The sequence below is a fragment of the Lonchura striata genome, chromosome 3, assembly GCF_046129695.1.
Source record: "Lonchura striata isolate bLonStr1 chromosome 3, bLonStr1.mat, whole genome shotgun sequence".
NCBI classification, from domain to species: Eukaryota; Metazoa; Chordata; class Aves; order Passeriformes; family Estrildidae; genus Lonchura; species Lonchura striata.
The window spans coordinates 107,855,961-107,871,539 of NC_134605.1; the positions used below are offsets into that span (position 1 = coordinate 107,855,961).

A 15,579-nucleotide genomic window follows, 5' to 3' on the forward strand; every position below is an offset into this window, starting at 1 on the left:
GCTCCTGAAGCTTTGATCCCATATGCCAGCCAAGCAAACTCTGCTGCCACAAGGAAGGAAGGTGGCAGAGGAGGTTCTCTGCAGTTTAAGATAATGCTGACCTCATTTATTCAAATACTGACTTATGGTCTTATTTTAAGCAAAATGCCCAGAGCCATGAGAATTCTTTCATTAGTTTATAATAATACAACATAATGCCAATAAAACATATATATTTTCATGTTGTTCTATGTACATTTTCTTTTAAATACACAATTAATTCCCAATTTGCTGTAATCTAATTATTCCAGTAATGGATTATTTCAAAGACAGAACCTAAATCTGTACAATTTATTAGTTCAGGTTGCTGGGCAAACAAACAATCCTTTCAAGCACCAAAGATTCCTCCAATACATACAAACACACAATGTTGGACCAAAGCTGATTCTACATAAAACCAGCTCAGCTATGTCCACCCAGTCTTTGGAAGCACCACAAACATCCTGCTGTCACCCAGTGGGGACTCAGTTTGGATGCCAACAGGATTTGCTTTGTTTAAAGTAATTTCATGCGGAAGTGAGTATGAGCCTTCACTCTCTCTTCAACACATCCCATCTCAGAAGGCTCAGCAGGTTCAAAACAGCATTAGATGAGTGAGGGCAGTCAGACACTGCTGCAGTCAGGCTAAATTCCCAGTAAGTTCCTTTCCACTTCCTCAGCACAGAGGCTGACCAGCCAGAGCTGTTAGATATGTGATGGTTTACAAGACCATCTGCTATAAAGATAGCTTTTAGGAAAAAAATAACAAAGTCAGAATAAACACACACCACAGAGAAAACCAGCAGCATCAAACAAATAAAAAAATGGCAACAAAGCAGCTTTGAAACTCTCACAATATCCCATATCTCATGGAAGCCTTTGCTTCCCCACACTTGAGTGCCAACAGCCCAGCTACTGTCAGCTTCCCATGTTGATGAAGTGCTCTGAGCTTAAAGGGAAAAAACCACCATTGCAAGAGAGGAAGGAACACACTGGCACAAAGGCACTTCTGTTACTTTCCTAAGGGGTCTCAGCACATTTTCTACTTTCTAATGATAACAAGTACCTTATTGCATCCTTTCAATATATACTTTTTCCCAAGGTCTGTACTGACAGGACTAGAGGCACTGGTTTTTAGTTTAGGGGAAATTTAGATTAGACATCAGGAAGGAACTCCTGCTGCTGAGGGTGGTGAGACAGCACCTGGAGCTGGCTGGGGATTGCACTGTCTGAGAGTCTGTGATTGGGATGTCAGTGCCATTGCAGTGAGAAGGCATTTTTGGGAAAAGTGATTATTGGCTGAAACTAATTCCAGTTTGGCCAACTTTTGCAGAATTTCCTGTCAGCTGCAAAGGTAAAATCAAAAGTGTAAGAAACTTCAGTGAGGGATATGAGAGATCTCATGGGTTATAAGAAATCTGTCAGTTACAGGATGTCTCTGAAAAAGAACATGCTAATGACAGGGATCTGTTAATTTATTTGTATGGTTTACAACAAAAAACATCATAAAATATATTCGTGCCTGAATCACAGGATAGCTTGGGTGGGAAGGGACCTTTAAAGATCATCCATGGGCAAGGACACCTTCCACTAGACCTGGCTGCTCCAAGCCCCATTCAGCCTGGCCTTAAACACTTCCAGGGATGAAACATCTGCAGCTTCTCTGAGCAGCCTGTGCCAGTGTCTCAAGCCTGTGACAAGGCAACTTGAATAGTTTTTGTCCTTTTTTTTTTCTGTCCACCCTGCAGTATCTTCTATTTTTCCTTACTTCTTTTGTAACTTGCTCTGTGCTGCATCATCCAGTTCTAGCACAAATATCTTCTGCTTAAAGCAACAATTCCTCTATATCCATAGCCTGCCTAAAAAAAAGGAAAATAAAAACAAAAATAGCAGTCTACCCTTGAGACAGTCTAAAGCCAGGAGACTTGGTTCTGTCAGCACAGAACTCATCCATCTGGAAGCCACCCTGGATCGCCTGGCATTTTTAGATTGGGTAAGGCAATGGTGCATTCTCCACTGTATGACTCACCGTGCATTTTTAATAAAAAGTTTGTGTTGAATTTTACAGCCCAGTAAGAATTCCTGTAATAATTAGGAAAATGAACAGTTGAAAACAGTTAAAAATGCAGGCTTTTCCTCCCAAATTATTTCAACTAATGAGAAACTTGTTGCATTCTAACAGTAACCACATCAAACATCAGTTTCTTGTGCTGGCTTGAGTGCAATTAGCAAGAGACTTTGGGAAGGAAACTAAACAGAACAGGAGAAACCCTGCCCAGCAGCCTGCTCTGAACGACACAAACCACATATGCCTCATTTTCCCACTCCAGGCTTCTGTAATTTTCTGGAGTGCATTATAGTGCTTAACACTGTACAAGATCAAATGCAACTGAAAATTGAATGTTTGTCAATTTTCACTTACCCAAAGCAAATTGTCTTCACAATATACTCTCATAAATTTACAACTGTTTGCTGTACATAAGTCACCACTGACAACCAGATGGGAACAAACATGTTTTAGGGGTACCTCACTTCAGATTTATCAACTCTAGAGGAAGCATCCCATCATGTCTCCTCCAATATTACCAGAAATACTTGTCTTAAACTTAGTCATAAATTTAATAAATGTTACAATTGTGGATTTCATTTAACTCCCCACTTCTATGAGCAGAATTGCTGAGCTCTTCCCTTTACAGCACAAGACATGAAATGGGAAGTATTAGAATGAAACCTCAACCACTTCCAGGTATTTAACACTTCGTAAGGTTAGAGGAGGTCAAAACATTTCGCCTGGGAAGTGACATGAAGCAGAAGGTGATGGTTTGTGCTACATGCTATTTCCCTCAGTGTGAGCAGGGCTCAGAGCAAGAGGTGACACCTGCAGGAAAGGCAGCAATGTCCCTATGTGCGGAAGTGAAAAAATGCTACTAATTCACATAGCAGAGAAAACCAGGGATCTTTGAGGACACAGGGGAACATATTTAAAAAAAAACCCACACCACATTTTCTGAAGCCATGACTCAGACATTGTTCCATATATAGACTATGCCTCTTCCTCTGTTCCTTTCCTTAAGTTAATTTTATAACATCTATTTGGCAAAACCTTCAAGGTGAGTCACAAAATACCAAATTACAAATTGTGCTAAAACAAAGCCAAAAAAGCACTGAAGAACAAAAGAATTTCTATTTTGTTCAAATCCAAAGCACCAAATAAACAGTGAAAATACCTTGAGGTCAACAACGGATTCATACGTGTTCTCTTTAAAGCCTTCACTACATAGCTTACAAAAATAAGTTTGAAGCTGAAGATTCTGTTGCTTATCTGAGAACTCTTTTTACAAAGTCATTCCCCTGAAAAATAACTGTATTTGAAGTTTCCTTTCTTCTGTCAGGACTCCACACTATTATAAAAGCTTCAGCTTCTCCTGCAGATTTTTTTTTTCAGGATTCTCCTAGCCAAAAAGGACATCATTATCATAGCCCCAGGCTATGAATTCAAGAGTTATGAAAATAAGAAAATCTCTGAAAGACTTTTGGGTTTAAATGAAAACTCCTTTTACACTCCAAAGAAATGCAGAAATGCTTTAACGGACAGCCTACAATTTGGCACATTTCTAATTCTGAATGACAATTAGCACTTGCGCAAACATGGCAAGAATCTGGCTTTGAAATAAATTTACAGGAACTTAAAAGCATTATTCGGAGCATGTACAAAGCACTCCATCTGTAAAAACAGACATGATGCAAGAGTCTGAATGGTCCAAGACTGGAATTCTGCAAAAACCACAAAATATGATTAGCATTACAACAGGAACAAGTGTTTGTATCTGACTCCATGCTGTCAGGGCATACTAATTGTGACAAAGTTCATTTACTTTTTAGTGTGAACATTTTACTCAAGACAATAAACTGAACTTCTGATGGAAAAGCACAAAGAAATCCCTATGAAATGGATTTTACAAAAGCCATCAAAACAGCAAACACTCAAGGGCACCCTACAATCTCAGACAGTTTTAAAGAAGGCAAAATTGTTTCATTGGGTCAATTATGTTCTAAAAGTTCAGAGAGTAAGTCCTTCAAATATCTATTTCCACGTGTATTTAGAAGGATTTAATTAATTTTTTTTAAGATCATAATTTCAATCTGCATGGTTTGCAATGTTTCCAATCACAGGGAAATAGGGTTTGAAAAGACCTCTGGAAGTTACTTATTCCAAACTGGTCAGAGCAAGGTTAATCTCAAAGTAAAATCAGGTTGCTCAAGGCTTTGTCCAGCTAAATTTTGTAAGTTTTGAAAGGATGGAGATAAAACAGCCACCCCAAGCACCTTTTCTGATAATGAATTTTCATAATAATTTTTCCACATTATATTCAGTAGGAATTACCTCTGTCCTAACTTGCAGGCATTGGTTCATAATTTTTCACTGTGCCTCCAAGAGTAGGTTGTTCTCCTCTCCAGGCTACACCTACTTCTTGCACACCACATGCACCAGCCTCCCAAACATCCTCAACTCTCCAGTTCAGTGGCATTCCCTCTTCATTTGAGGGGAGGGAGGAACAAAACTGGACACAGTATTTTAGAGACTGCCTGTGAGTGCCAGGGAGTAGGGAACAACCACTTCCCATCACCTGCTGGCTACTGTCCCACTCGTGCCCCCCAGTAGACAGTTCATTACTACTGCAGCACATCAATCATCCCCCACCCCTTTCACTGTGGAGCTTTTTAGGTACCTGGTCATAATCTTGAAGTAATCAGTGTTATGAGTGAGCATCCCTACCTGCCCATCCTCCTGTACACCCATTTGGCTGAAATATGCCAGAAGAGCAGCATCCCTAAAATAAGAGCTGTAGATTTTTTATTTTCAGGGCTTTTTGCAGAGTCAGCACTGAAGCACTCAAATCTCAGTCCTTTTGCAGAAAAGACTTCAGGACTTCCCCAACACTTGCCCTTCTAACCTGATGGCTGGCTGATCACCAAATACGCAGCTTGGAAGCAGCTACAGCATGTGCTGTGACTAGAAGAGTTAATTGATAGTAACACCACGATTGCTATTTGAAGAATTTGAGAAGGGATCAGAGGCCTTACAGAGTTCATGAAAAGCAGTCTGGGATAGCAGAAAAGCAAGGGATAGCAGCTGCTGTCATCAGCAGACAAAGTACCTGAGGCAAGTTCACAGAAAGCCAAGCCTCACCTCTGCTGTTCTCAACACAGTCACTTGAAGAAGTAGTTTAGATTTCAGAAGCACAAAGGAAATGCTCTTGGTTGTGCCCACATATTCACAAGTACAGGCATAATCCTGGGGACACAGCTATATACACACAAAAAAAGTGAAATCAAGAGAGAAGAGTCAGCAATACCACCTCGGCTTTTCACACACCAAGGTCAGGATTTAGTGCTTCACTCACTGCTCAAAACTGAAAAACCAGGACACAGCAGTGAACAGCAGGATCCAGCAGCTCTTTGTTGATGGGAAATCAGTACAGTCTCCTTGCTGCATGGAGATTGCAGGCTGTGCCTTATTGTACTGACAGCACATCTCCTGTTTCATAAACAGCTTTATTTCATCTGCTGTTCATCCAACCTGAGGCTTTCTGTTACTGGTTATCTACCAGGGCAGGTCTTCTCCTACAACCTAAATATTAGAAGCTATTTACATTACAATCCATACATGTGCCTTATAGTTCTCTCTCAGTAAGGATGAAGCACTAAGACTGAAACAGCAAACTCTTCCCACAAAATAAGCATCTAGTAAGGTGATGAGCACATGAAAACAAGAGGAAGCAATTTTATATATTCTTAATTGCGCTTTTACTTGACAACCCCACACTGTTAATTTATATATATATATATACACACCCCTATAGCACACAATGATTTAAAAAATGCCTTCAAGCTCTCCTCAAGCAAAGGGTGTCAACTGAGCTAGTTTCCAACTCCCCTACTTCCTGACACCACATCTTTATTCTGATACTGTAGGCTCTAAAAGCCTTTATGCTTCTGATAATGTGAATGAGTCAATGTAATGTTTTTTAGTATAATCTTCCCCTTCACAGACACTCTCCTTTTCCCTGTGCTGAAGGATGAGATGAATTTTCAGTAACCTGTGGGTCAGGCAAAGGAAGCCCTGTATTCGATTTTCAAGTAAAAACAGCACAGTTCATGATAATTTATCCTTAATTAAAAGGCTACATTCTGCTGTTTGCACTTCTCAAGAAAATCTGCTGCCTCCTTATCTACCATACCCATGAGAGCATGGGATTAACATATTTGCTTTTATCTTCATGGCTTCAAAAGCCTTGCTCACTCAGCACTTCCACTGCCCCACTTGCAGCACAGCATCTGATTCCACCTGGCTTCTGAACAGCACCAAGTCAGCTGAACACAGTAAGACGTGTTGCTTAGGACACTGAGCCATAGCTCACCCTGCAGACACTCAGCTTGTAAATCCTGCTAATTTTGTCAAGTCTTGTACTAAAATCTCTTAAAAAAATACTATTATTCACTTAACCTCTTTGGAAAGGGAAACAAACAGGCTCTGCGTTTCAGGAACGACTGCTTCAGTCACTTACAGAGACCAGAGTTTTACAGTGACTCCAATAGTCTGAGGCTAAAGGAGTGACCCTGCACGGTCTCTCCCTACTCATTCTCATTTCACCACCTCTTCCCCTGTGCTGGTCTCACAGTTGTGCTGCTCTAGGGTGTGTCTGTCTAGTTTGCTGCCAGATCAGCCAGCTGGTTCTCTTCCAGCTGGATTCAGCCTTGGCCAGCATCTTGAACTAGATCATTGTATGGACACATGATCACTAAACCTGCCAAAAGGGGAGATTAAAGAACACACCAATATCTGCATTATCCAGGGATTGACCATACCAAGAAATTATGGACCTAGCATTCCTGGCAGTTTGTTCTAGCAATTAATAACTTCCCTGACAGAAACATTTAGATGTTAAAATGAGTGCAAATAGCAATGTGATTTACCTCAAGTTTTAGGCAGGCTTATTCTACTTAATCTTGTATTTACTGGTGGATGATAGTGCTAAAAAAGCCAAACTACATAAAAGCATTTAAGTGATGGGAACATTGCAAGCCCTGCCCAACTGCAGAAATTCAGGATTCAGAAGAACAGGTGCATACTTTTACATATTGTGCTCAGTCCTCTTCTCTAGATATACATATTATTGAGAACAACCAAAACCACCACCTACAGAAATACAAAAGGCATCTCAGTAACAGGTTCTAGCTGTTTAGAATCTATTTTCTCTTTAAAGGTATTATTAAATCAATAAAAAAATTGCAAATTAGAGGTACAGTTTAAAAGGAACATTTGGCTGGCTTAAAATGGATTGAGAGGGATAAAAAAACCCTTTAAAGATACAGAAAAAGAATGCTGTGAAAAAAACAGTTTGGTGGATCATGAATACTTAGGGAGAACAATTAATATAGACACACTGAAGAAACTTATGAAATTGTAGCATGAATCTAGTGCAAAGTATCTGCAGGTTAAAATGGAAAAGGAAAAATACTCTACATTCCCCGACTTCTGAAATTCAGTCTCATCCACCCTCTTGCCCGGGAGGTAAGGACTGCAGCCAGTGAGGCCATCCATCTTGCTAACATGATGGCAGAACTGGCACAGGGGTTTCTCCTCACCAGCCAGCTCGTCAGCTCCCAGCAGGGCTCACAGCCACAGGAGCCAGGGCAAGCCAGACATGGCACCGCACAGCTCGGGCCAGGCACGGCACTGCCCGGCTCGGGCCAGGCACGGCACCGCACGGCACCGCACAGCTCGGGCCAGGCACGGCACCGCACGGCTCGGGCCAGGCACGGCACCGCCCGGCTCGGGCCAGGCACGGCACCGCACGGCTCGGGCCAGGCACGGCACCGCCCGGCACCGCCCGGCTCGGGCCAGGCACGGCACCGCCCGGCTCGGGCCAGGCACGGCACCGCACGGCTCGGGCCAGGCACGGCACCGCACGGCTCGGGCCAGGCACGGCACCGCCCGGCTCGGGCCAGGCACGGCACCGCCCGGCTCGGGCCAGGCACGGCACCGCACGGCTCGGGCCAGGCACGGCACCGCACGGCTCGGGCCAGGCACGGCACCGCACGGCTCGGGCCAGGCACGGCACCGCACGGCTCGGGCCAGGCACGGCACCGCACGGCTCGGGCCCTGGCCAGCAGCAGCCTGGAGTTATCTCTGAAGCACAGCCTGGAACTGCACCCACAGTGTGACTTTGGGACAAGGGAGATTGTATGCAAAGCAGCCTAAAAACAAATCTGTTCATAGCTCAAGATACAAGCTCAGAGTTAAGTGATGAGATTCTTCCTCATTTCATTAAACTAGTGGTTTTATTTCTTCACACAGCAAAGATGGAGACACTTCTCCCCGAGTGACAAAGATGCATTGAGAAGAAACAACTTGAAACATTCTGAAAAGTTTGCTTTTATATTTTTCCAAAAAATGAAGAAACAGTGCAACTTGGGGAAATAAAAACACACTAAGAGGAATGATGGTATACTGGTATGTTACCAATAAAGCCACAAGTGAACTGAAGAGCCAAAACTGGAAGACAAAAAATTTCTACTGGGGCCAAACTGACAAATGTTGTAAGCGTGCTGCAGCTGGTATCAGTGTCAGCAGCATCCTTATCCTCCTCCTGCAGCCATGAGCTCAGTCTCAGTTTTTGGACAGCCAGCCTGGCTGAAAGCTGATTCAGGAAGACAGGCAAGTTTCAGATTATTTGCCTCACAAAAGCAAGGGAAGAGAATAATGCACACTAATCAGAGGTAAGCAAAGGCTCAGACTTAACTTCAGTGCCAGCATAAAAAGATCGAACTATATCCACAGTCAAAAGCATTTGACAAAGGCTGACCACTTACTAATTTCATCAAAGAGGCAGAAACTGATGACTTTAAAGTCTTCTTTAAGTAGTAAGTCAGGCAAGTTTCCAGGAATTCTAGCAAAACTGCCTTATTTAAAATTAAAGTAAAAATCATTAATAACTCCCATCCACAAAAATCTATTCACAGCTGCTGCAGAAGCAAAAATAATGAGACTGCCTAGCACTGCTTAATTCCAAAACCATCTGCCTCTAATGACAAAAAGTACCATGTTTACAGTGATTTACTTACTGTTAAGAAACAGTGCAATCTTGAGCCATTTAAATAATTTAAAGCAACACTTTACCTAGTTAAAACAATGAAAGCAATAGCATTCATTTTGAGTTTCTGTAACAACAATGTCTAATTTAAACTCAATTTGGTATCACAAAGTTCTTCAGCACTAAGTGGAGAGCAACTGCAGCTCTCATCTGTAATACCACAGGTCAGCACTGTGCAAACTGTTTAAATTAAAGGAAAATGCTTCATTTTTTTTAATTATTCAAAATACTATATTCTAATTTATTCTGCTGAAAGCAGTCCTGGCCTAATACAGAATTTACAGTATGTTCTGAGTTGGAAGGGACTCACAAGGATCATTGAGTACAACTCAAATAAATGGCCCATACAGGGACTAAACTCATAACCTTGCTGTTTTTAGCACCAGGCTCTGAGAGCTGAGCCAATCTCAGGGTCATGAGCATATTATAGGCAATAAATTTTCCTTTAAGAAAAGTGAACTTAATACTCTAAATTACCTCATATTATACTCTGTACAGTGTACATCACCCCAAAGTGGAAAGATTTAACTCATTTGGCAGACAGACACATACTGTGATTTTTCCTTCAGTCTGATTTAGGACTCTGGCAGTGGCAAAACTTAAATTTTTGTTCAAAAATATCTACAATGCATTGTTTTCTTAGTTCAAGATTTCTAAAAAGTATTTCATACTGACTGTATATGAAGAAAGTCAATTCTGTGTGGAAGTAGCAAAGTAAAATACAATCCCACCCAAAACCTCTTGCTGGCATTAGACAGAAAGTAAATAGCAGTGCTGGTGAAATGAAGTCTGACGTTTAAGCTGGTAAACAGGGAATAATTTAGGGTAAAAGGACACTTATTAACATAGCAAGAGTTCTCACCAGAAAAGAGGCAACTGGAAAGGCAGTTTTAGTGCATCAGTTCTGCTGTCACCAGTGCACCAGGACAGCCATGCGTGATGCTCGAGCAGGGCTGTGCTCCCACCACCACAGCACTGGGGAAATCTGTTCCTCACCACCCGACATGCAAAGAAAGGGACAGCAAAGGCTCAAGCACCACCTCCACTGAATGCTGGGAGCATTATTAGCACATTCACGATTCAGAGTAGAAACAAAAAGCAACGTTATGGAAAGAAAAAGCAGAATGGAATTTAACTACCTTACAAAATACAGGATGCGGTTTAAAAAAGACAAATACCCACTTTAAAAGGAGGAGAAGAAAAAGGTTAAACCCCTGCCAAGGGGACCAGAACAGATTTTAAGTGCCCAGGTAGCAATCACAGCTGATAGAAATTGCTGCACCCCAGACCCACTAGCAACAAATTTCACCTGATTGACTCACTACTTCTGTCAAGATGATTTTAGTCACTTTAAGCATTTTCATTGCTGCTCTTTCCTAACAAATAATTTTTATCAAGCTACGTTAAATAACTACCAGACCAGCAGTCATATGTGACAGCATCTCAAGGGAAGCAAAACAATGGGAAGAGCAGAGTTGTGACAGCCAGAGCAGGACAGACCAGGCAGCCACCTCACTTAGCCCCAGACAGCGCAGTGTGCCTGACCACACATTTCCTGTGTTTATGCAACAAAAACCCACTAAGGGAAAAAAAAAACCAAGCACAGACAGACAGTGGAGAAAGCCTGTGAAGGTGGAGATAATTCAAGGGCAAGGTCCTACCTAGCAGAAACTAAAGTTCTTTAAGAACTGTTAGAAAAACAAAAGAAATCAAGACAGTAAATATAATTCCACCCCTGCATGAAGTTAACTCTTGAATAACGTGAAAAGCTCTTTTCAACAGGATGAAAACATGATCAATACTAAAATAACTATCCAGTAAAGGTGACCAGCACCTGGAATGGCTGGCACATGACAAAAGTACATATAGAGAGATTTCTCAGTATGAAGCCACCAAACAACCACCCACATTTCTCAAAAATACAAAGAAGTCTGGCAGAGCAAGGAGCAGTTTTAGAGCAAAAAAAAACCCACGCTGAAAGGACATATTTTCCCCATGCATTCCCATATATGCTAAACAGGGATTCCCACTGTCACAGACCGTGGTTGGCAAAATCCACAAGGCTTTTTTGAGCCCCTTAGGGATAGACAACCATGGACTTGAACTATGTATAAAAAAAGATCTGATGAAACCACAAACACCTCTGAGGAAGTTCATAAATCACTTATGGCCAGACTTGGGTATTTTTAAAAGAAAAAAAAAAAAAACAACAAAAAAAACACTTTTCACTACAAACCTGCCTTCCATATCCTTTTCCTCCTTATCTATCTCCACAGTCAGGACTCTCAGCACAGCAGTTCTTACATTCTTGGGGGCAAAAAACTCAAAAACAAAAAAAGGCAAGAGCTGAGCTGACAGAATCTCTAGCATCTTTTGATGTGATTTCTGCTCTATCTTGACCCAAAGTCAGGATCCATCAACTCTTCCCACTTACTGTAATTTGGTTTCCCAGTAGCTTAGGCACATATCTTCCAGAGTCAATTTTACATCACCCTCCCTTGTGGTTTTATCTACAATAAAGAAAATAGTAGTAAGAAACCACTTTTCTGACCACCACAAGTCCAGCTGCTCAACATCAGGCTCATCAAGTACCTGAGTACACAAGATGAGAACAACTTGAACTTCTGATTGTCATTTTACTCTACAATAGTCTGAAGTTCAACTGTACATCCCACCTTACACATTCCTTGGTAAAAGCAGCAGCAGCAGGAGTCTTCATCTATCCTATCCCATTTGCTTAGGCGTGTATGGAGTGGATTTTTGGTTGTGGGGTTGTTCTGTGAGGGGTTTTTGTTTGTTTTTGAATTGAAGAACAAATCCTGAAGTAATGTTCTAACAGGTTCTTGGAATACTAGTGATGAATACTGAAACTGCCACTGTCTCCACAGCAATATGTCAAAAGTGTTAAGTCTGCTTACAAAAACCTTCTAGATTGTTTTTTTATTGACAACACAAAGCTAGCAAAAGGCTTCACAGAAGTTTAATGTTCAGTGAACTTACTCTGTAGATATAGATATTTGTACTTATTCTGCTGGCAATGACGAAGTGTATCTGGCTTCTTAAAGCATTCAAAAATTATATTTTTTCCTGAAGATAACACTTGGCAAATTTAAATATACTAACCATGGGCACCACAAACCAAAGTCTGCACAAATTTTTGGAAATAAAAAAAGATGGGGGGGGGAATGCATGTAGCCAGAAGATAGTAACAGACCATCAGTGGATTTATCAGCTGCTGCTGGAATGTTTCCTTCTTAGTTATAAAGCCATATGACAATCAGCTGGAAGCTAATCTCTCCAAGTTAATATCAACCCTAGACACCAAAAGGTCTTCTCAACCTAGGACATCTGAATACATTTTTTTTCCCTTTAATCTGTTTATCAAGCTGTTTCTGGAGTCATACACACACAATTAATCTAGTGCAGAGAAGGTAGAGAATTATAATGACAGGGTGAATTCTAATGAAAGTTACAGTGGACATTACCCATAACTTTATATGCTCTTGTGTGTTTCACCTCTGATCACATCCCCCTCCCCTTCCTTCAGATGCCTGAATGACACGTGCTCTTGAAACATTAATTTCCAGCCACCAGAAGAACATGAAAGAACTTGTTTCCAAGGCACTCTGTACTTCTGACCTTCTCCTTTTGGTTCCTCCAGAGTCATACTGACTGTTCTTACTTCTCTATAAATCTCAAAAATCCTTGAGTCCATAAAAGATACCTCAACACTCCCCTCTAAGCTGCCTCTTACATGTAAAATCCCTTCCACAAGCTGACATAAAAGACAATCACTTATGAAGAACCAGCTCTACCATGACACCAGTAATAAAATAATCAACTAATGACTTCTCAAGGTAAATAGTGAGGCAACTACTAATTGCAGTGAGTGCAGAGCAAGCTACAGTTGCTTCTTTTTCCACTCTTATTTTTAGTGATGCTTTATTGTATATTCCTTGCCCCTTTTGGCCACAATCAAGAAATACTTGGAAATCTGAATAAAGAACAACACTTTCAGAGAAAATCTGTTTAAAAGGCTATAGGATTATTATACAATCCTTTCTAGAGCCTGGCCACTATCCTTGCAGGAACTGCTCTGTAACTGCACATACACACAAATTGTTATGGTAATAAATAACCCACACAACAGCAATACTCAATACAGTATGTGCACCCACTCATTTCAGTCATATCTACAACAGTAACAACATGCTCATTATGGTCATCAGCAGAAGATTTCCTTTAGAAAAGTAAACTTAAGAATAAAAATATATAAAACCATGTCATAGAATAACCATATTTAATCATGAACTGGACTCAGTCCCTATAAAGTATTTCTAACTATACTAATTGAATAGACTAAGGATTTTAATAGCCCAAACCTACCATAGGTCAATTCTGGGGTAGTTCTCATTTCAGCATTACAGCCTGAGTTCAATATGTTTAATTAGCACACTAAGCCTTTATGCTTTAAGAACCACCATCACAGGCCACTACAATGACCTGGGCAGACATTTCTCACTCGCAAATACAACAATGCAGCCCAAAAAGAAATTAAGAGCAAGTCTTACCTATTCCAAATAACCACAAACAGCACCTAAAAGTGAGATGTTTGTTTTCTACCAGAATTTAAATCACCAATTTCATTTATATTTTCAGATTTCATTTTAAGTGTGCTTTGGAACCCGTAAGACAAATTCCACTGAGATGAACACACTGAAAGCAGATCTTGATAATCAGCACAACACCAGCCAGGAGGAGCGTTCTCGCTTCACTAACTGCATGTTTGATCTGCACACCGTGCACTTCTTCATTTTTATGCACAACGGGGAGGCAGAGAAGCTATCCAAAACCCAGGTATCCTTCCACTTAAAAAGTTTTGCTCCTGTTCTGATGGAGCATGTTTGCAGAGAGCAGCACAAGCACACAGGACACTGAAGCCACTGCCACCCGCGCCCAGCACACACCCTCCACGAGTACACCGGTGCTGCACAGCACAGCAGAGCAGGGTGGAGGTATGAGAGACAGACAAAATGATCCGCGCACCGTTTTGGACCCCAGTGAGGTCCAATGTCTCTATCAAGGGGAAGTCGCTATCAGCAAAGAGAGCACTCAAGTGTGGTGTTTCAAGTTCACTCGTTGAGACTTCCTTGTGCGAAAGCTTACATTAAAAACCAGACCCATCACAATTGACTGTTTCCAGTATGAACCTGAGCTGGAACATCCTGAACACAGGAACACTCCCAGTGGTTCTACACTCGTTCTCTTTAAAATAAAGTGAGTGCTTCCGCCTTGGTGGAGAAATGGGCGAAGGCGCAGCTCAAACTGACGCCGAGTGGAAAAAAAAAAAAAAAAAAAAAGGGGGAAAAGGCTGGATTTAACCATAAAAACTTTTATGCTTCAGCAAGCTACTCCCTCCGAGCAGCACCAGGCATTGCTGTACACCTCGCTGTCCCCACCGAGCCCCACGGAACCCCCCGCGCCTCCTCCCAGCCCGGGCCCCTCCGCAGCCCCCGGGACCGCCCGGGGGGACGGAGCGGCCGCGGCCCCTCGCAGGAGGGAGCGCTCCCCGCTCCCCGAGCACCTGCCGGCAGCGCCTTCCCCGGCTGCCAACACCGCTCCCGCCTCCTCGGGGGCTGCCCCGGGCCCCGCGCCCTCCCCTCAGACAAAGGGCGGCGAAGCGCCCTGTAGAAGCGGACAGAGGCGGCCGGTCCCGCCGCTCTCCCCACCGCGCTCACCCATGCTGCGACCGCCCGCCCAGGCTCGGCGGAGCGGCTCCGGGTCCCGCCGACGCGCTCAAGCCGGGCACTGCGGCTCCATCCGTGACGTTAGGGGCGTGGAAGTGGCGGCTCCGAGCCGCGGGCGGCCCGGGGCAGAGGCGCCGCTCGCCCGTCCCGTCCCGTCCCGTCGCTGCCGCCGCCGCCTCAGCCGAGCTCGGGCACCGGCGGCTCCGCCCCTCCCACGGCGGGGGGCGCCAAGTCCCGCGAGAGCCGCGCGCCGCCACCGCCCCCACGCCGTTGCCAGGCGGGGGTGACGTCACCGCCAGGCTCCGCCCCCTGCCCCGCCCCTCCGCCCCGCCCCCGCCTCATGCCCCTGTCGCCCCCCCCCCCGTTAGACCCCCCCGCCCTTAGGCGCCTCAGCAAGCGCTGCTCGCCTCACCGCCGTCATCAAACCCCTCCTCATAGCTCCCTCACAGCTCTTTCATCACTCCCCAATCAGCTTTCTCACAGCTCTCATAACCCACTCACCTCCCCTCACAGCCCCTTCATCAGCCTCCTCGTCACTCCCCTCATCACCCCCTTCACATCCCTCATGGCCCCCTTCGCACAATCACAGGATAGGTCAGGTTGGAAGGGACCACAGTGGTTCCACCTCCCTGATCAAGCAGAATTACCCAAGGCAC

General features: G+C 43.4%; 1 protein-coding gene across 2 annotated transcripts in view; it reads right to left on the bottom strand.

Moving 5' to 3' along the window:
* The window catches only part of CD2AP (CD2 associated protein), a 76,238-nt gene extending 61,121 nt beyond the window's left edge, over positions 1–15,117 (bottom strand). For both annotated transcript variants that reach the window (XM_021529765.2, XM_021529764.2), the window contains exon 1: positions 14,915–15,117. Coding sequence is in view for 1 of the 2 variants with exons in the window: in XM_021529764.2 (XP_021385439.1) it covers positions 14,915–14,918 (4 nt within the window). In the remaining variant the exon portion in view is untranslated. The remainder of the gene's footprint in view (positions 1–14,914) is intronic.
* Positions 15,118–15,579: the final 462 nt, after the last annotated feature.